Raw genomic sequence first — 21814 nt, 5'->3', positions numbered from 1 at the left:
ATGGATATTCAATATAAACATATTTTCTGATCCCCTAATGTACTTTAAGGCATGTTTTCTGGCTTAAACAAAGCGTTTGCATCAACATCAACATTTCACCATCAGTGTACGAAAAGGACTGCATCAACACGGAGTAATGCATTTACCCAAAATATTTTGATTTCCAGTTTCGTTTACTGAAAAAACTGATTTCCAGTTTCATTTATTGAAAAACAGATAAGATGGTGCTGAACAGCTGTTCTTGTGGCATGACGTATGAGGTCCATCAGGTGGCAGCACTGCAAGGGTAGGCAAGATTTAAGTTTCCATTTCCCCTGTAGATACTGTCAGCAGTGCTTTGCATAATGCTGAAATGAACAGGAGAGCAATGAACTTTGTCCCACTTAAGATTAGACAAAATTGTTTTCAGTGTGTTATGTGGCAATTAAAACAACCTCAGGCTTCCACTCTAGCAGGACAGTACAAACAAAATACTAAAAGCCCTTTTTTATGTTTCATCTTCTGGCAGTAGACAGTGCTCAAATTAAAAAAAAAAAAATCCTGAATCGAAACTATGGTGGCCAATAAAGCAATGCCAAAAAATTTAAGTTTCGTTTCTTTCCTCAGAGAGTCATTGTTGATGTGTCATGCTGAGCAACTGATATAAAAGTCGTCAGTTCACAGTGGTTCTGTGCATACAGAATGGCAGAGTCAGATCTGATCGGGACCTGGACAAGAATCTTCCAAAATGAAGCAAGAGGTATCCGAAGAGGACACAGCTGGCACCTGGAATTTGATTACTCTATTGACACTGAATGCTTGTATGACTGGAAGGACTACATCAGGAACACAAGTGCCAGGTTTGTGCTGGACTAGCAGTGATTATTGTCCATTATGTCGGAGTAGATTATATGCAATAGAGTATACAGTGAAAATAATAATTTATTGAGTAAATGTAAGTTTATATTAATTATACTTGATTATTTCAGTTTTGCTCAGTGAACATTTTGCATGATTTTAAAATGTATCTAAAATGTAATTTTCAACATAGAGTATGCGTTACTCCCTGCTCATATTTATATTAGGCAACAAGCAGTCACCCTATGGGTCCACACAGAGTTCTCATTAGCACATTTCTTGAAAGCATAATTGAATTTAGGAAAGTTATTTACATAAGTTAAATTGTAAACATAATTGACATGAGCTGCTTATGTCATTTAACTAAAAGAAGTGGCAAATTTCAATGTGTGCAATGGTGACATTTACAATGAATCGTTATTGTAGTTTTTAAAGTGAAATTTAGAGTTGAAGTAAATAAACTAATTCTAGATAAGGTGTGTAGGGCTGTCATGGGGTGCAATGGTATGTCAGAAATGTTGTTAAGTTGCTTCTGGATCATTGATGGTGGATTCAGTAAGTTCTGGTTCCAACAGCAGATTCAGACTACTACACAAGAGTAAGAAAATATTTCAACATCTATTGTGTGTGTGTGTGTGTGTGTGTGTGTGTGTGTGTGTGTGTGTGTGTGTGTGTGTGCGTGCGTGCGTGCGTGCGTGCGTTCTTGTATTTCTATCCTTGTTGGGGCCAAATGTCCCCACAAGGATAGCAAAACGTGGAACGACGTGCCTTGTGGGGACCTTTTTCCGGTCCTAAGTAGGAGAAACAGTGTTTTCTTGACCATGTTGTTGTTACTGAAAAAAGTAAAAGTGCAAAAACATTTCTTTAGGGTTAGGCTTTGTTGTGGTGTGGGTTAGGGTTAGGGTAAGGGTCAGGGTTAGGGGCTAGACATGAATGGGAGTCAATGGACGGTCCCCACAAGGATAGAAATACAAGACTGAGCGTGTGTGTGTGTGTGTGTGTGTGTGTGTTTGCTCAAATTCAACCACCTCTGCCTAGTTGGGAAGTTATATGTAACATAGCCAAGCAAACTATCTCCCTTTAATTAAAGACAGACTTCAGCTTACTTTGTAATGTCTTTGACAATTAATATGCAAACATAACAAGTGAAAGTCTTAGAAATTAAATATTATTTTAGATAATGCATCTTGTGCTTAGAAATCCATCAATAAAAGATAGCTTCCCTTTATGTTCTTACTGGACCGACAAATAGATAAGTGCTTAGACACAATTACATGTATGTCATGATATAATTTGGAAAAATCTTTACCATCTCTTTAAAGGTTTCGATGCACTGAGTGTGGAAGAAGCTGGCCTTCCAACCAAGTGAAGGTTATTTTCCATATGCGCTTGTCTGGGACCACAGGCACTGTCAAGATTCGACCCTACCGTCAGAACTGCAAGATCTGCTCAGATGCCCCAATGGTGAACCCAAACATCGAGGAAAACAACATCAAGATCCTGATGGAAAACCTCGTGAAGAAAATCAGAATCAAATGTTACCATGAAAAGATAGGCCAGAAACGTCGTTATTTTGAGAGGTATGATGTTGAAAGTCCCCATGAGCCCAGCCATTGTGAGGGTTGTATCAGGGGTATCTGTAACAAGTAAGCAGTTTTCTCCCCACGTCTGTGATGCTTTCGGATCTCCAAATGATTAGCTGTTCATACAATGTTTGGTCATTTCGGTGTCAGGCTGGTTAATGATTTGGTGGTGCTTTGAATGAAACACAAGCATTTATATTATTTATCATTTATGAAGCATTTATCAAGAATGTGAAGACTGCATTTGAATTCAGCCTTTCAATTTGATTTTGATATTAAGAGTTTTGTTTTAATGAATCTTGACTGGGAACTGTATATAAAAGGAGTGAAAATGAGCAGAGCAAGTTTACTTTCCTCACTGTTGTTCAATGAATAAAGTTTGATTTTTCCATTTGGAAATGATTTCAAGCTGTGTTGTGGGTCTTCCTATCAACAGTTGTCACCTAAAATGTTACTGATCCTCTCACACTTTTGTCTTTTGTCATGTAAAATCATATAGATAAGTTCACTTAATGTTAATTAATGCCATGTTTTTAGTTTTCATCAAGAATATTGTCTAGTAGAGTTAATTTTAGAAAAAGTGAAAATGAAAAAAATAAAATTTGCAAGAAGTCAATTTGTGTTTAACCTGTGACAAGGCTTGTCTCTCATGAGCTATAGTTCTGACAAATCAGCATGATTGGTAAAGTAATATATATATAGAAATTTAGAGGCACTATTGGCTCACTCAGAGCAATGCAGATGCTGAATATGTGGTTTTTGTTTGATACATAGAAGAAAAATGCAAAACCGATTCACAAATCCCAGTGAAATTTGGGTCTAAGTTATTATGGAGTTTCTATGCATGTTTGTGCAACACTCTGGGTCAGCTAAATAAACAGGATGCCTGAAGTGCAGGGACTACAACTGATCATCACTGTGACAGAGGTAGATTATCATTATCACTATTACTATCACGAATAAAGGAAATAGCCTTGTCAAACATACACAGTGTTGTTATTGTAATGTTCTTACCAGGCTTGCAAAATGTGCTGATAAATTCCAATGTGCCAACATGCTTCAACACACCCCCATCAAAAACAGGATTAAAGAGTTCCCCGAAATACACATTTAATGTCACCATATCCTCAAATTCAAGCTGAAAACAATGTGAAGCAGAAACAATAATTGATCCACCCTGCATCAAACTCATTTAGAAAATTCCCATGCAACAGACAAAGTACACAAATAAACGTTTACTGCACAGTTTTGGGGGCTATTGTATTGCAACAACAAAGCAGTGTCACAAATAATATTTTGATAATAGGCGCTTCAGTGAGAGAATCATTCTCTACTACTGATGCATGAACTGTGGACCAAAGCCAGAGTACACACTTTCCACACGCTTCATTTGCCTCCAACGGACAGGTGCTACACTGACGCCACTGCGGTCGTTCTTCACCACCGGTAAGTCACACACTGTGGTGCATTGCAGCAGCTGTGATTTGAGTTTGCTTTGCATGGAGACACCCTCAGGGAAACCAGCTGCTGTCCTTGAGATCCCCCATCCCACATCATTTGCCAGGGCTTTGTCCACATCACGGGATGGTTTAGAGTGGCACTAGGTATATCTGTGGCACCAAAACTGCGTTTAGTTTTACAAGAGCCCGTCTCTCTGGTGAGTGTTGAGCATGTTTACGCTGTCCTGAACTGATTGTATCTTCAGAAAAATACTTTTCTTAATACTATTGATTTCATATTGTGCAAAATTTCCTCAAATTTCATCCACAGACACAAGAATTGAAGAAATTATTTATGTTGGAGAACTGCTGAAGACGAATAAGTATGTTCTGAATGTCATGGCATTCAGGGAAATGTCGCAGAAGGTATGCTAAATTGTTTGAGCAGTTATAACAAATAATCTCTAAAGTGTTTCTCATCAGTCTGACTGATTGATTTGTGTTTTGTCCATAGGGGCTCCTTCCATCAGTCATCTTCACCCTGTTCATGTTCACATTTTTTATGCCAGGTAAACCTATTTGTGAAAGAAAATCCCTAAAAGGCCAGCATTAGTAACAGGAGGCGAGGGACCAGTGTCTGTGAATACAATCTAATGCATACTGTGTGTTCTCTTATCGCTGTTAAATAAAACCATGATTATTTCCAAGTCAGAGGTTTCTCACAAAGTGTCTGCTATTGTGTCCTCCCATTAGCTCAGTTTAGTGTCATCAATGTGAACTGTTCTGAACCGACCCAACTCGCTCTGCTGAAGGCTCTGACTCCACTCTTCAACATGACGGCCATACGGCCTGTCGTGAACTCGAAAACCTGCACCAACGTCAGCATCATCTTCACTATATATGGGATACTTGGAGTGGTATGTTCAGCTCTGAGGATATATTTATGAAGCAAATGCTTTGCAATCATTATGTGTCATAAAAAAGACGATTGAGTAATCTAAATGTAACACTTATAAGCAATCAGAGGAACTTTCATAAATATAGCACTTTGTATTTCTGTGTTCTTCTTCAAGTCCAAGTGCATTCAGAGCATTGTCTTGAGCTTTTTTTTGATTGTTTTGTTTGTTTTTTACATTTTAATGACCTTCAGTTATATTAGAGGCTCTGGTTCAGTGGGGAGAGTGGCCGTCTCACAATGTGAGACATTGTGAGTTCGATTCCTGTCTCCCCGTCTGCATGTCGAAGTGTCCTTGGGCAAGATGCTGAACCCTGAATTGCCCCCGGTGTTGTATGTTGCTTTGGACAAAAGCGTCTGCTAAATAGAATTGTAGAATATTCCATGCATATAATTGTCATTATTACTTTAGTTTTACTAGTTTTTGGGGATAATGTCTGATCACAGTTTATCGTATACATAAGACGCATACTTTTAATAACATAGATTGAGTTTTTTTAGTTTTCTGACAGTGGAACAAAGCTCCTAGACAATTCAGAAAACACAAGAATAATGATATGATTTATGTTTTTTTTTTTGTTTGTTTTTTTTGTCTTCTCTTTTTTTCTGTCATTTAAGGATGAAAAAGCCCAACTCCTGAAGACCTACATTTGGTTAAGTTATGTAAGTAACACATACATCCAGACCACCACTGATGCAGAATGACAACAGTCTATTTGATTTTGTTTGGTTAGATTCCAGCTCTGTAAGCTCACGTCTCTTTCTTTGTTCCAGTGGTGGCCAAATGAGTTTGTTACTTGGGATGCAGGCCAATGTGGCAGTGACAGGATTTCTCTACCCAGAGAGAAATTTTGGGTTCCAGATATTGTAATCAATGAATTGTGAGTTGCCAAACCTGTACTACAAATTCTAAAGCAAAATGGTATTCTTCTGATTATATTCATAATTGTAGAAACAAAGAAAGAGAGAAAAAGAAATATTGAAACTAGCATTCAACTCTCTGTGCTTTGTAACTTAAATCACCTGTGACGATCAAAACCATGACTAATCATCTATTTTTTTTGATAGAATTCCTGACAAACTGTGTAATTTTAAATTATTTATTTTTGGATAAAGCAGCTTCAGTAGCTTGTCATTGAAGTTCAGAAATTTAGACATGAATGAATATTTAATGCAATGGGACTATTTCTAGCCACATATACAAATTTTGTTGAGTAGCTGCTAGGCCATGTAAGGCTTAAAGCCACTTATAATATCTCAATAATAGATCATTCCGTGACCCATCCATGTCTTTTTAAAATTAAAAAAAATCTGAGAAAAATATCGCCCAAAATAACACCAAACTAATGGAGTGTATGAGGGACATGTGGCTAGTGTGCTGTTGTTTGATTCGTAGACAGAAATCCCAGTGCCTTCCACTGATTCAAAAAGCTCATATGAGGAAATCAGTTTAACACTGATAAAGAAAAAGTGTTTTCTTTAATGGTTTTTATTTCCTCAATGTTAAGTACACTATATTTCATAGCCCATTTGTGTCAACTCAGAAATTCAAACAATTATCAAGACTCTTCTCCAATGTTACTGTTGATAAAAGTGTTATTTCACAATGTTTATGCTTCACTTTGTCTTGCAGTATGGATGAAAACACAGCCCCATCAGTCCCATATGTCTTCCTGTTCAACACTGGCATGGTGCATGATGCCCACCCTGTGAGAATTATCAGCTCCTGTAACCTGGATATCTACACCTTTCCCTTTGACATTCAAAACTGTACCTTGACTTTCAACTCCTACCTCCATTATGGTATAGAATCGTAAATTTAATATTATTATTTCAACTCATGATGATGTTTATTCAAATGTGTTGGGTTTCACTGAGTTTAACTTTAATTTGCTCTCTATTTTTTTGCTCTCTCCAGCATCGGACATCAGACTTTTTCTCGGAAACACTGTAGACTACATCACAGAGCGCTCCAAGCGTGTGATGACCACGCTGGGGGAATGGGAGCTGCTCACTATCACTGCTCATACCAGTAATGACACTTACGGGGACTATATAGACACCTTGGCATTTCATGTAGGTTGTCTGTTTTACCTTTACTTTTCAGTAACTGAAACAAAAACACTTGACATCAAACCCAGATTTACAGGAGTTGTGTCACAGATAATTTGGGATCACCTTTGATTTGTGTGATTTTCTGGTTACAGATCAGGCTGAAGCGTCGTGCAACTATGTATGTGGTGAACCTGCTGATCCCCAGCTGCTTCCTCATCACGGTGGACCTGTTTAGCTTCCTGTTGCCTCCACAGAGTGTCGACCGGTCTTCCTTCAAGATGACCCTTATCCTGGGCTACACCGTCTTCCTGCTCATCATGAATGACCTGCTGCCGGTCACCGGAAATGCTATACCTCTCATAAGTCAGTATTTTATCAAGTAATATTAGCTGTAGTGATGCACATCAAAATTCAGGTGTCCATGTTTATATGTAGTTGATCAGAAGCAAGTTTATTCTGTCTCAGTTGTTTCAGTGGTTCTCTCTTCTTCTTCTTCTTCTTCTTCTTCTTCTTCTTCTTCTTCTTCTTCTTCTCCTTCTTCAGATGTGTTTTTCTCGCTCTGCCTGGCTCTGATGGTAGCGAGTCTCCTGGAGACAATTGTCATTACCAACCTGTTGTCTGGTGCTGCTGACTTCGGTCCCGTCCCAAACTGGATCCGAGTGCTCCTCCTTCAAATTCTGGGCCCCCTTGTTTGTCTGCGACAAAAGAACAAGAAGTCAAAACATTTTGGTGAGTAGTCTATAGATCAATTTACACAGATTGCTTTTGAAAGGGAAAATCACACAGTGATCATGTCCACTGAGAGATGGAGCAGAGTTGTTCAGACTGTATGAAAATCTAACCACTTTCAAAAAAAAAGTAAACTGAAAGTGTTTTTAGTCAGATTTATTTTTAATTTCACCTTTTTATTACTTCAAAATAGAAATGAAGACTCAGGTGGGAAAGAACGAAAATATCAAGGCCCCTACAGAAGTCGGGAGCCCAGTGGATGAGGGCAAAGCCGTGCAAGAGCTTAGGAGCCTGGGCAAAGACGTGCAGAGCATCCGCCTTCTGGTGGAGAAGCAGCTGAAGCAGAACGACAGTGAGGAGGAGTGGATCCAGGTGGGTTTCATCATAGACCGCCTGCTGTTTGGCCTCTACATCCTCTTCATAACAGTCAGCTTCATTACGATCATCGTTATCTGGGTTAACTCATATGGTTAACAGGCATTTGGTAGTTGTTTTCAAGCAGCTCCACTTTAATATATATTAATGTTTGTTGAATTTGAATAACTAGTTCCCTGGAGTCTAAACATGTCTGATATACTGATCTTGTGCTGAGTTATTGTACTGGCAGTAATAGAAGTTTGAATAATGAGAAGACTTATAATCATTAGATTTTTACAATACATATATTGACCTTTATAATATCTCTACTAACCAAACAGAAATAGTTGTAACATGTTTGTGTTTTATTGTGTAATCTTAAACAAAATAAAATTACTTGGAAAATTCCATTAAGTTTTCGATTGGCATTCATTTCAAGCACAGATGTTTGTCTTTTGATCTTCTGAAGGTTTTAAGGTTGTGTTATGAAAAGGTCAAATTCTGCAGCTATGCTTTATGCTGCTAAGCTAAAAAAAAAAAAAAGCCTCTCAAATAAAGCCTGTTATCCCTGTGTAAAGTGATAGCGCCATTGTTCTAACAGTTTCATTCCATAAGTAACTGTAAGTCCTGCAATGAAAACGCACTCTACCTCAAATAAGTGCCGTTCAGCTTAAAAAGTCCATGTCCATTTCTAATCTGCTATCAAAGGCTTACCAAAAAAGGAGAATTTTAAACAAAGGTCACAAAAAGGCTTTTTTTTTGTACTTCAGTAATAGTGCAAGTGGGCATAAACATGGTTTTTTTCTCCTTTTAGTCACAAATAAACCAGCGAGGTATTGGCAGGCAAGGCAATGACACCGACGCCACACTCGGCACTCCTTTTCAAAATCAGGTGGTGAGTTGAGATCTTAAGCTAAATTCACCTGTCAATCAGGGCCAGTAAGTACATATTCAAAGTTGAATTTGGAGAGTTAAGCTGGAATTATTCCCACCTTTAAGAAATGGAATTAAAACAGAGATGTACAGTGTCCCAGAGAGAACATCAGGGTTAAGATTAAATGATTTTTACATGTTAACTGCATAATTGGCGATCTTTATTTCAAAGCAACTCTTGAAAACATAATCTTCTTGGGTCTTATATTTCTGTCTCGACATCATATAATAGTTTTCCACTAACAGCTGAGAATATGAGCTATTCAGAGCTTTCCAAGTGATATTTTAAACCAATTTCCCTCCAAATATGAAATTTACACATTGTTTTTATCTTTTACTAAATAAGAATAAATAAATAAATAAATAAATATTGTAATATCTAGATCACTGAAGATGTGTAAAGGACAGCCCTCACATTCAGCACAGCACCTTTAAAATTAATCACGTTTGACTCGATGTTAATGTTTTTAGTGCTCGCTGCAGAAAGTCAAGTCTTCTAAGCTTCTATTCCTCTTCATCTCTGTGCTCATGTGTGGTAAGTACATTTCCTGTTATGCAACAAAACATATATGGAACATATACTTATCGAAACATTTCAAAAGGTGTCATTTTTGTTCCATTGAAGCCAGTCTGGAAAATACTGAGCATATAAACATGAGGAGGACAACAATTTTGTACTGGTTGAAAAACTGTTCAGCAGACAGTGGCTACCACTGTGCACACAAAGCGAAAGGGACATAAGAAAGCTATGAATTTGTAACTCAATGCATCATTACTGAGATCTGCTATCTTTAAGTCTTCAACTGGAAAACCTGAAAAGCATGAGCAGTCAAGATGTGACCTCTACTCATGCCAAGTTCAGCTTATGGCATTTTAACACAACCATCAAACATAGCAGGCCTCGGATAATTATTATGCTACTCTGACTTATTATGGTCACTTTCCGGTCACTCTGCTTATAGCTTCATCTTGTGCCTAAAGGGGTTCCAAATTCTGCGAGTTTCTATTCACAGAGCTTCACAGAGCTTGGACATCATAGAGAAAAGTACAGAGATGACAGAGAGAGCACAGAGTCCAGCAGAGAGCAATGACGGTAGAAACATGTAAGGGTGGAATATGACTGTATGGAGTGTGAGAAAGCAAAGATTAGAAATTCCCTGCAGTTACGGTCTCCCAGCAGTCTACACTTGAAGCAGCTTACGTAGAAAAATAAACATGAAACAGCCCTAACTGTAAGCTCTGTTAAATAATGAGGTTTTAAGTCTGCTCATGCTTGCAATTAGATCATTTTAAGTTGATACATATCTTGAAAGTCTTTGTGCATACCGTGGAATTTGAATTTGCAGATGGTACAAGGCTGAAATAATCCTAAGAGTGTCCTGTCACGCATCTATTTGCATGTTTTCATTTAGAAAATGAATGGTGGTTGCAGTACAGACCTAATAACTTCATAATCCATTTTTTTGTCTAGCTCCATCCAGTTCCATGATGCTGAATTGCTCTGAGCCGGACACACCTTCATTATTGGAGGCCCTCAGGCCAGTGTTCAACTTGAGCGCTATCAGACCTGTCGTATATTTGTCAACCGCAACCAATGTCACCCTCGATTTCACCCTGTTTGGCATCTTAGGAGTTGTAAGTGACACTGCATAAATATGATACGAATGAAATATTCCGGTTTCGCTCCATATATTTCTCTACATACCTGCATGAGTGTACTTTTTTGTTAGGTACAGAAATATGTGAAAATATGTTCTTTTTATGTTTTTGCGAAGAACTTAGAGTGATATTACATTGTTTGAAAGGTGATATATGAATGAAATTATTAATTTATGAGACACAATCTTCTTTTAGGACGAGAAGGCCCAAGTCCTGACAACATTCATCTGGCAAACTTTGGTAAGTGCAATCAATTCTGCAATTTACCTTCACTGACAATGGAATTATTCATCTATATCATGACTTGAGAGTCTGAAAAAAGTTTGAAACTGCACGAGCCATTTATTTGCACCCAGAAACAAGATGATGTAAACTACATTTCAGAGTTAAAAGACCCCCGAGAAACTTGGCCATGGATAGGGAAAACCTCTGGAAAAATAAAAAGTAACTTGACACAAACAGGATATTGTATCTGTGTGACTTGTGTTGCAGAAATGGAAAAATGAATTTCTAAGCTGGGATTCAGAAAGTTGTGGGACCGAGCGCATTACAGTTCCGAGAAAACTGCTCTGGGTCCCAGATGTTGTCATCAATGAATTGTAAGTGTCAGTTTCATTTGCAGAAGATAAGTGACGGAATGGTATTAGCAGTAGTGATAAATGTTTCGTTACACGCAAAACACATAATTTTTGCAGCATAGACAGCACTGACTTGATACTGGCCAGTGTCCAACTGATCTAATTATCAAAATTATCACGAAGAAAATCTATTAATAGAACCAACAAACCAACTGACAAACAATCTGCTGATTATTTTTTCATTATTTCATTGCATCACGCTAATTTCAAAAACATGGACTAATGTAGTCATCTTTAGTTTAAAAATATTGATAAACAAATCCGATGAACAGTACAATCATATTTATGTCTAATACTGTTCACAGAAAAGTAAATGTTCTCAATTCTGCATAGATAGTCATGCTATTTGCAGACACATAGGCCGGACTGTCAGCACTGTGGTTAGTCTAAAGATTGATTTACTCAATTTCAATCAATTTCAGCTGAATTTACATCCGTTCGCTCAAATCATAACATGCACACATTATTTAGGTCTGTTGATCAGACTCCTTTCCAGTTCCATATTTTCAACTGCAGGCAATCTGCCCATCACTACAAAGAGAAGCAGTATCATAGTTACACGTTACTATAAATCATATTATTAACAAAACTGTTAAAAAGACAGGAAAACTGATCTGCTTCGTGTTCACTTAATCACAGTTATAGGAGCAATAAATGAAATCTGTGATTCACTTGTAAATGATTATCAAAAATCCCTGGCCAGTATTTAACAGCTTGCAGTCTCACTGAGCCCTTGAACAGTCTTGTAATATGTATTTCTTTTGTTGGATGATTTTTTTTGGATAATATGTTAAGATTTTATAAAAACACTCCATAAAATTGACCACACTGACCATGTACTATGTTTATTGCAGCATGGAGAAAAACACTGCTCCATTTGTCCCTTACACCTACCTGTTTCATGACGGCTGGGTGATCGATGGACAGCCTGTTAGAGTCGTCAGCTCCTGCAGACTTGACACTTACGCTTTTCCATTCGACATTCAGAACTGCACTTTCAGTTTCAACTCCTACTTACACCACAGTGAGTAGGAAATTGTAATTTAGAGCATTCCATACAAAGCAATAGTTTTTTTATATGGTTCTGCCATCAAAACAAGATTTATATCATAAAATCATCTGCTAAAGGTTTCAACTTCTTCTCTTCAGGGGCTGAGGTGGAGATTGAATTACAAGGCCCAGCCGACGAAATATTTCACCGCTCTAAAGACGTGATAACAACCATGGGTGAATGGGAATTAATTTCAATCAACTCAAGGATCTTTGAGCTTATATCTGGAAGTGGACATATTTATGAGGAGCTTCGCTTTTTTGTGAGAAATTGCATAATTTGATGTTTATTATTGTGTCATTTCAGTCTCTCATACAAAAGAAATACAGTGAACAAGAAAGTATCTAAATAGTAAAAAAATTGTGTTTTGAAACTAGACCCCAAAACAAGTTCATTATAAAATAAAGAAGAAAAAAAAACATCTATAGGGTGACCTAAATATCACATTTTACTCTTAGCATTCCACCTAATGTCTGGGCCTGGCTTAAAAAAACACATTTTGATCTCAAGCAACTGCCTGATATAATAAAGAACAAATAAGATAAGTAAAAAAAAGTTGCTTGTGATGCATTCAGCAGCAAGACGATGTTTCAGTAGAAACAAAGTGCAAGGATTTTATGACAGGTGTCAACTTGTGTTGAATAGACAGCTTGACCAGATATTCTGCAAAACTACACAAAATGTGTAGTGATCAATAAAGATGGGCCAAGGAAGGAAACAGCAGTGCACAAGCAACGACAAGATCCAATGATATACAAAAGTTCCTATCATTAACAGCAGAACACCAATAGACACTTTGTAGAATCCATGCCTCCATGGATCAGAGCTCATTTATTTATTTATTTATTTATTAGTTACAGGGAGTGTTTCTACCACAGAGATTCTTATTTTCAATAATGAATATTGATGAAATACACCGATAAGATCATACCTTTAACATTTTCAGTGAGGTCTTAAAACTGAGTATAACTAAATACCTCAGAGTACATACTTGTAAACTGTTTTGGTGGGGATACTCGTGTGTATCCATCAACAAACTTTGGATTTAGATGCATAAAAATCGAATAAAGTAAGAGAACAGTTTTGCACGTTGTATAAGATAAACTGTGAGAACCAGAGAAAGGTGTAGGACTGACTGTTTTCTCCTTATCTAATATCACTCTTCTGCAGATCGGAGTGCGGCGGCGGGCCACTCTGTACATAGTCAACCTTCTAATCCCCACCTGCTTCCTCATCACGGTGGACCTCTTCAGCTTCATTTTGCCTCCCAAAAGTGTTGACCGATCTTTGTTCAAAATGACTCTCATCCTGGGCTACACCGTCTTCCTGCTGAGCATGAACAACATGCTGCCCGTCTCTGGAAACACCATACCTCTCATAAGTCAGATCATAGTACCGTGGAGGATATTTATTTGATGTTGCATTTAAAAGACAGGGGTTTGAATGTTGGAAATCAACTTAATGATAATATAAAAATGCCTTCGCAACTTCAAAACTCACATTATCATTCATGAAATACATATAATCAAAAACATGTAGTGAATAATGACACCAATAAAGGAACATATGCAATAAAAACACAGTGCTATATGTGGCAAATCTGATATGATGATATACACATTGTAAAAACACAAATGAACACTGTTATCATAATAATACATGAAATAATAACAATAATCCTAATGCTTAAAAAAGTTTTGTGTTTTACTCAATTCTATAGAGTGACTTAAAAGTGAAGAAGACTAGGATCTAGGAAACTAGGATCAAACGTCCTTGATTTCTTGATTCTTCAGTATGGAGTTAACTTATTTTTAGTGTTCCTCATAGTTAGTTGAAGTCAAGAAAAATCAAGTCAATGCGAAAATGAATTACGGTTTTAAGGTTATCACTATTTCTTTCAGTTGTTCATCAAGTTCCTTTGGTTATTTTCAATGCTCTGTCTTCTCATTTTAGTTTTGTCGTTATTTTTATTTTATTGCTCATTTTATTTTCATTTTGACAGATGTGTTCCTAACCCTCTGCCTTTCTCTGATGGTGGCCAGTCTGTTGGAAACTATTATCATTACCAACCTCATTTGCGGCTCTGCGCGGTACCCTGCAGTTCCTCGCTGGATCAGAGTGATCTTTCTTCACATTCTGGGGCGACTCGTATGTCTTCCTCCGAAGTCTAAAGATCAGGAAGACACTGTGATCTCAAATCCCTCGGCACAAGGTAAGACACCATGATAGAAATGTGATTTTATGCGACCAGACCTATTTGTACAGTTGTGTCCATTAAGAGCTGAAAACATTTTTGCACGTCAGCATAAAATGTCAGCAATGTCATCCTTACATCTCTTCTTTCCTCTGCATTAGAAATGAAACTTTCCTCTACAGCGACTCAGGAAAGTGAAACTAAAAGGCAGGAGTCCTCACTGAATGGGGACAAGGCTGTGCAAGAGCTGAGGAGTCTTAATATGGACCTCCAGGACATCCGTCATCAGTTGGAAAAGCAACTGCGTGGAAACCAGGACACAGAGGACTGGATCCAGGTGGGTTTTGTCATTGACCGCCTGCTGTTCATCCTTTATATCCTCTTCATATCAACCAGCTTTGTTACCATCATCATCCTGTGGGGAAAATCCTACAGCACACTACACGACCATTGATATAATTTGTGCTTGTTCCTTGTCCTCTCCATGTTTGATCACTAAACTTCATCAAGGAGTTTTTCTTCTGGTTTTTCATTGCATATCACGTGAAGTCTGCTTTATACACAGAATGCTTACAGTCATATTTGAAGCGTTTGAAACAATGTCTTAAATAGCTCATCCAAATACTGTTAGAGGTTTTTCATAATTCAGATTATTCATAGTCAACATGACAATAATGTGAACCTGCAGCACAGGAAAAGGCATTAACAGTTCAGTTGCTCTTCAGCTTTTATATGAATGCTACACACACACACCAGCGTGTGCACCTCTTTTTGTCTGTTTGTTGGCACTTCTCTTTGAATGAGTCCAAGTAGGAGTCAATAAGTGTCTAGACTATCTGAATAAGGTCTGGAGAGTGTTTTATGGTTTCATGTATCATTTTCAAGTTTTAATGATTAAATTATTGAACACCATCTATTTGGCATATTGGTTTTGCTTTCTCTCTCTCTGTGTGTGTGTGTGTGTGTGTGTGTGTGTGTGTGTGTGTGTGTGTGTGAGTGTGCGGTCATGTGCACACGTGCATATGTTAATTCATTTATAATTGTCCCAAGAGTTAACAAAAAATTGGTTTGATTTATGAAGGGAAGCATGCAAACACTCATCAACCTTCATCACACAAGATGGGGGTATCATGTGCTGATGTATTGTCAACCTTGCCGATCTTCATACCCTTTGGATAGTGATTGCACATTTCACTATTCAAGTTATTAAAAGGTACCTATAATTGTTTTTTTGTTTTTTTTTTACATGATCACTCAAAATAATGTCTTGGTCTTTGGTGTCCTCCACTGCTGCTGCAACCTGGTAGCACTAATTGAAAATGATAAAATGCCAACGAGTAGCAGTAAATTTAAATTGTGGAAGACAACGCAGCCTTTCTGAGCCATTATGACCAATACAGATACATGCACAAAATCCAATCAGTTCCACTTGATAATCTTTATTACCTTCAATATATGAAACAGCAAATGTTAATAAAATTGATTATTTTGCATATGAGTCATATCCAGTTAGTAAGTAGCTTATACTGTAAAGTTTTTTTTTCAGTTTGAGGAAAAATTAACCTGTTTTCATTCACAATAAATGAACCCAATGACTTTCCAGGATTATATTTACACTGTGTTGCTGTGAAATGGGAAACATGCAAGAGATATGCAAAATAAAGAAGTGGAAGTGAAGGGGTATGCCACACAAGGAACAAAAAAAAAGAAAAAAAGACTGCATGAGCAACATTACAATAAAGCTACTTATATGAAGAGTCACAGTGACAGGCACATGAGCTTAAGCCATGCACAGAATACAGACTAATTCCCCTGCAAAAGGCTTGGAATGCTAATGACCTCACAAATGGGTCTGTGGGAGCTAAATGAGAGCTAACTCGGCCTGGCTAATTATTAAGTACAGTAACAAAGTCTACAAACAATGGGGCTCACTGGCCAGAAAGGCCAGAGAACCGACTGCTTACAAACAGGGTGGCTGCTTATTGGTGATGTCTGTCGGACTGCGCTCATGGAAGTGAGTCATAGTAAGACGACAGCAGGATGATGGACAGCATCTAAAGCTCTCGTCGTGTTAAGAAAGAAGAAATATGTGGCCTCTGGCATATCGTCTCCTTTACTCTGCCTTCCTCCAGCTTTATGCACATCTATACAAGTATATTTGAAACATTTGACCTTAAACAGTGCATCTGATGGGATGGAGTGTTGTGACTGGGTTTTTTCTTTCTTTTTTTTTTTCCAAGAATGAACAATTTGTATAATCATGCCTTACTCAGTATATTTAAACTTTTCTCTCCCATTTAACTTGTGTGTGCCAAAACTAGCCAACCTTGTGCTTGCTAAGTGCAGTATTCTGTTCTTTGGAAGACTTACTGAGGAATCCTCCAGTAACCTCTTCTCCTTTGCTGCAAAGGCGAAAATAAAACTTCCACAAAGACAGATCTGTTTCTCAAACTTCTTTGTTCACAGACATTTCCACAACAGAGGAACAACACTTCAATATCCAGGTCATGACCATTAATCATAAAATCAATATTGCGGCATTTAGAAGAAGGTTTATCTGCTGAGTGGAGGGGTGGACTTGTTGCTCAAGGTGAACCGTTTGTATTGAACAAAGAAGATAGAGAGAGTTTGTTACTCCCATAAATAACAACTGCAACTGCAAAAATGTGATTGGGTATAATCAGTACTAGTGCTGTCAGTTTTAATCACATTAATCACTATTAATAATGGAGGGCTGTCTATGATTAATTTTTTTTTCATTGTGATTCATCACAGAATTAGTGTTTGAGAAGCAATTGGCTCAAAGAAAAGAAAGAAGAGAGAAAACTCATTTTACTGTCATTTGGACATTGTTGTTTTCATCTCTGTGCAGCACAGGTGAATTACGAGGAGCATATTCCCTATTTGAAACTTGAAAATGTTATGTGGCCGTCTATGTTTTCGACTGTTAAACACTGAAAGAGAAAATGAGACTGGCCTGCCCTTGAGCATCTCAACTTTAAAATGTTGGATGGTTCACATTCCACATTGATCACTGTCTTCTGATGTGAAACTGCTCCACTTAAGTTATAAAGTCATTTTTGTGCATCAAATTGATGATTTTGTTTCAAAATCAAAAATGATGCGATGAATTGTGATTAACTGTGGTCAGAGTTGCAATCAATTAGTTAAAACATTTTCAATGACAGACTGCACTAATCAGTGCTACTGTTACGACCACGGCTCAGAAGGAGAACAGAAGTAACATAAAACCCAGATGTTGAAGGTAAACAGAGGTGTTTAATAAATAAAAAGGGTTACAGAAACTAAGGGACACCATCAATCAAAACAACACGAAACGAAGAACCAAAACTATTCCAAAGGTGATCCCCACTGATGATCAAACAGAACAAACACTAACTGGCCACACAAATGCACAGGCAATTCAACAAAACTCAGTCCAAACACACAGATCAGTTTGCTACTGCCCAGCCAGACGAGTGAGGAGCAACAGGCCACTGATCAGACACAGCCGCCCCAAGAGTGATCCTCCCGCCAGGCTTTTGAAGAGGAGGCTCCTCCCATGGCCACCCGTGATTGGAGGCCGCTGTATCCTCCCTGATGGTCTGGTGCCTCAGCCAGTTATTCAATTATCACCTCCATGCCTGGAGAGCCTGAAGGTGAAGCAGAGGGAGAAACCATCCCACACACGCACGCGCACACACACACACTACGAATACGGCAGCAGCCTTAACACTACTATCTGAAGACCACATAGGTTCACCAAACATGCTGAGTGGAATTTCTGCTTGCAGGTGCGACGGTCCCTCTTGGTCTGGGAAGAGAGGAGCCGTGGATAACAGAGGAGCAAGGTGTTCATCCACAGAGCCAGGCTCTCCATTGTGCTGCCATTATGCTCACGCAAAAATTTCTCTTAATATTTTCTTTGCTCACCCTCCTGAAAGCAAACATGGTTGTGATGCAGTCTTGCTACAGGTTGAACAGACTCTTCGACTTATGACGCCAATGTCTTGCTTTAGAATCCACAGTGTGTACCTGGTGTGTGAGGTAGGAGCTCAGCTGCAGCGTCCAGTTCATCCACTGCAGCTGAGTAGAGTTTGACCTGTGTGAACAGATAAATACATTTGCTGTTGTCAGTCTTTCAGTTAAACAACCGCCGACGAGAGCTGGTTCACAGCTGTCTGAGGGCCGTTCCCATGTGCAAATTATCCACACTTCCTTCTTGTGTCTCCTGTGTGTCTTATGAGTCCAAGATGTGTCCGCTGCCTTCATGCAAACGACTGACGACATCTCTGAGTTTCAGTTTTCCGCAGCAAGCTCCAGTCACCTGAACTTAGCAGTTAACGAGCAGAGGAGGCGGTGTTTTGGAATAACTGGTTTCCCTATTAATTGGCGATTTGTTTGTGTCTTAATGCCTCCTATTTATATTTTATACTTGTGCCTTTTTAAGTCTGTCCCTTCCTTTGTCTGTTTGCACCTCCACCAAAACAAATTCCTCGGATAGGCTACTGTACTTGTCAGTAAACCTTTCTGTTTCTGATTCTGATAATTCAAGCCAATCTCAAACCTTTCCACAATTTGTGCAGCATTAGCAAGAATTTTAAGATGTTCCATGGCAGCTTTCAGAGGAACATAAGGAGCTACAAGCCGCACTGCACGACCAGGATTCATTTGTGCGGAGGACCAGTCTCAAGAGTCAGAAGCTTCACAATGAAACCACCAGACTGGACCAAAAGCTCATTTTCATTAAGCTCAGCAACTGTCAGGAACTTTAACAATTACCTGCTGTGAGCTTCACTCTCCTCAAGAAGGATCTGCCCTGAAGTGATCCACTGCCTCCATTCACTGCCTCAAACTTGATATTTTCCTGATCCCCATTCTGGTCCTGGTTCTGATCTGTTGCTTCACCAAGGTTGTTAATTAGTGTCTCATTAGGAAGTTTTTTCAGGCTTATCCACCCCCTACACCATCCCTTTGCAACAGAGACAGAAGCAGTGTTCACAGGTTTACTTAAAAAGAAGTTGAGATACTGGTGAAACTGAAATACACTGTACTTCAAAATGTGACTGTTCAAACAAAGATAGCATATTTCCTATGAACATGCAATATATAGTTCCAGTAATGCTTTGAGATGTCCTTGCTGAATTCAGTATTTGTTATTCAGAAACACCAACCGTTCAGCAATGTTCAGCCCTTTCCTCTCTGATTTGTTCAATCTCTTAATGTCACATGTGCAACTCAAACAAGAAAACAACCAGTTTTAAGATGTGAATATAAATCAGATATTTGTTCTCAAATTAAGGTTGCAAAAGTTTTGGTAACACTTTACTTGAAGCCCCTCTTTATAACACATTATAAGTAGTTATAAACACTAATACATGATCACAATGCTTTATAACTCACTATACAGCAGTATACAGCATAGGATTAAGGTTAGGGTTAGGGTTAGGGTTAGGGTTAGGGTTTGGTCCTGGCATTGTGATCATCTATGAATGTTTATAACTACAGCTACACATGTTATAATGGCATTATAATGCTTTATGAATGTACTTATAATGTGTTATGCAGGGGGGCTTCAAGTAAAGTGTTACCAAAGTTTTTAAAAAAATCAGAAGGGTAATCAGGCAACTGAAGGAAAAAACTTAAAAATGTGTTTACATTTTGATTTCTCACATCTGCAAAGGACCCCGGGTTCAGGTGTTAATACTAAGGGGATTTGAACTCTCAGCGAGTGCCACCTGCTCTGCTCAACGTGAGCTGAAATCCTTGTCTGGTTTTTCAAGCCATATGATGTGCGACACCGCAAGGCACCGAAGCGATGTGTGGCATGTTTTAAAATACTTCCTGACAGGTCGTCGCCCTCATAGCTGCCGACCAAAAAGCAAGAGAAACGCCTCACAGCGTTCATGTGGTGGCATAATAATACTCTTAGCCACAAAATTATTGTAGGATCGCAGAAAATGCTTCAGGCATGATAGACATGAGGGAAGCCAATTCCTTTTCCACTACTGATATGTCTGCAAGCCTTGTACTCATATTAGGGGCATGTTAGTCTCACACAGCCACATTCAATCCTGGCAGACTGACAGCACCCCCCCCCCCCCCCCCACCACCACCACACACACACACACATACACACACACACACACACACACACACACACACACACACACACACACACACACACCTGAGCATTGGTGTCAACTGGACTCAGCCATGAAAGCTGAGTCGAAGAGTTAATATGTATGGCAGGATGCCATTCACAGCTCTTTTTTACAGACTCTTTTTTGCAGATTTTCTCAAGCTCAATCCCTGTGACTGTCATGACATTAGAAGCAATATTCTCTCACTTCTAACATTTGCTCCCCTTTTTCATTTGCACAGACACATGGTTGTTATAGTCCTGGCCTCACATTAAAATGCTTCTCCTTGGTCACCAGACACTGAGCAGTTTGGAAAAAGATCATAGTATTTTGTTACTCGCCTTATTCAGATTAAATGCTCTCACATTTATTAAATCAGATCATGTTAAGTCTGAAATAAATCACCCTAAAATAACTTGAACCCTGTCGTTAAAAAAAAAAAAAAAAAAAAAAAAAAAAAAAAAAGACAGAAGCAATTTTAGCAATGGGTTGTTTCATATTATCTTATTTACCATAAAAAGTTAAAGTGTGAGATCCAATCCAATCCCAACAATGAAGCACATTGTGGACTGGACCCTACTGCATGTTGTCATGGCAGGGTAGGACCGCTAAGGGCCAGTGGTCTCTGCACCTGGACCCAGGCGATGTCGGTGTTTGGGGTGGTCTTACATACCGGGGGTGGCTTTCTCTGCCGTGGCAAAAATACAGCATCCACTTATCTTATCCCATATGGTGTTCCTTTCAATCACAACCTGCCATGTTGCAAACCTTCCTTGTCAGTGCTGATTCACGGCTTTGACCTTGTTGCACTCAACTTTTCAGCATTAGCAATAATTCAGATACAACCCTATAGCAGAAGAGGGTGGCATGTATTTGGGCCTCACAATGATTAAATCGTACTATTCCTGACCAAGGTTAAGTATCACAATATATTGAACCTCTTGAAGCAACAAATTTCACACACAGACACACAAAGTCTTGTGAAGTGGGTATTAAATAAAATCCTTACAGATCCATTAAGTAGCCTTCTTTAGGATCACAGGTTTATGAACCAGAATGGAAATGAAATAAGGTTAGGGGGAAGACCAGTGGCGAGCAGGACTGAAGAGTGGAACAGATTTCATGTCCCACAGGAGAAGGGCATAAAAAAATAAGATGGCTGAATGGTTACCGGAGGTGTTAAACAACAAGTTTTGTGCCATCCTGTATGTGTTTATAATTCTCTTGCACAATCATGCATG

General features: G+C 38.6%; 2 protein-coding genes across 3 annotated transcripts; both read left to right on the top strand.

Annotated features, from left to right (window-relative positions):
• The first annotated feature begins 627 nt into the window (after positions 1–627).
• LOC115381687 (receptor-transporting protein 3-like) lies at positions 628–2828 on the top strand. The gene is made up of 2 exons (XM_030083241.1): positions 628–839; positions 2160–2828. Exons 1-2 carry the CDS (start codon positions 682–684, stop codon positions 2485–2487), a joined length of 486 nt encoding a protein of 161 aa, XP_029939101.1. The 5' UTR covers positions 628–681; the 3' UTR covers positions 2488–2828.
• A 1187-nt stretch (positions 2829–4015) lies between these two features.
• LOC115381805 (5-hydroxytryptamine receptor 3A-like) lies at positions 4016–15191 on the top strand. 2 transcript variants are annotated; one of them, XM_030083418.1, is made up of 21 exons: positions 4016–4077; positions 4191–4285; positions 4374–4428; positions 4613–4776; positions 5433–5477; positions 5589–5695; positions 6448–6617; positions 6733–6890; positions 7022–7232; positions 7413–7598; positions 7792–7970; positions 8770–8850; positions 9360–9423; positions 10360–10523; positions 10743–10787; positions 11040–11146; positions 12040–12209; positions 12335–12498; positions 13407–13617; positions 14239–14448; positions 14592–15191. In XM_030083418.1, exons 2-21 carry the CDS (start codon positions 4259–4261, stop codon positions 14882–14884), a joined length of 2811 nt encoding a protein of 936 aa, XP_029939278.1. In that variant the 5' UTR covers positions 4016–4077; positions 4191–4258; the 3' UTR covers positions 14885–15191. The 2 variants fall into 2 exon arrangements, with proteins under 2 accessions (XP_029939278.1, XP_029939279.1); XM_030083419.1 differs by lacking the exon at positions 8770–8850.
• Positions 15192–21814: the final 6623 nt, after the last annotated feature.

This window comes from Salarias fasciatus, chromosome 23, assembly GCF_902148845.1.
Source record: "Salarias fasciatus chromosome 23, fSalaFa1.1, whole genome shotgun sequence".
NCBI classification, from domain to species: Eukaryota; Metazoa; Chordata; class Actinopteri; order Blenniiformes; family Blenniidae; genus Salarias; species Salarias fasciatus.
Note: the sequence above shows the minus strand (reverse complement) of the source record. Positions and strands in the feature narration are given on the sequence as shown.

Bases quoted from the DNA above. Each gene is read 5' to 3' on its own strand.
- LOC115381687 (XM_030083241.1), top strand. From the start codon at position 682: ATGGCAGAGTCAGATCTGATCGGGACCTGGACAAGAATCTTCCAAAAT. The intron at 840-2,159 runs GTTTGTGCTGGA...ATCTCTTTAAAG, and splicing joins ATCAGGAACACAAGTGCCAG to GTTTCGATGCACTGAGTGTG.
- LOC115381805 (XM_030083418.1), top strand. From the start codon at position 4,259: ATGGCATTCAGGGAAATGTCGCAGAAG. The intron at 4,286-4,373 runs GTATGCTAAATT...TTTTGTCCATAG, and splicing joins TCAGGGAAATGTCGCAGAAG to GGGCTCCTTCCATCAGTCAT. The intron at 5,478-5,588 runs GTAAGTAACACA...TCTTTGTTCCAG, and splicing joins CCTACATTTGGTTAAGTTAT to TGGTGGCCAAATGAGTTTGT.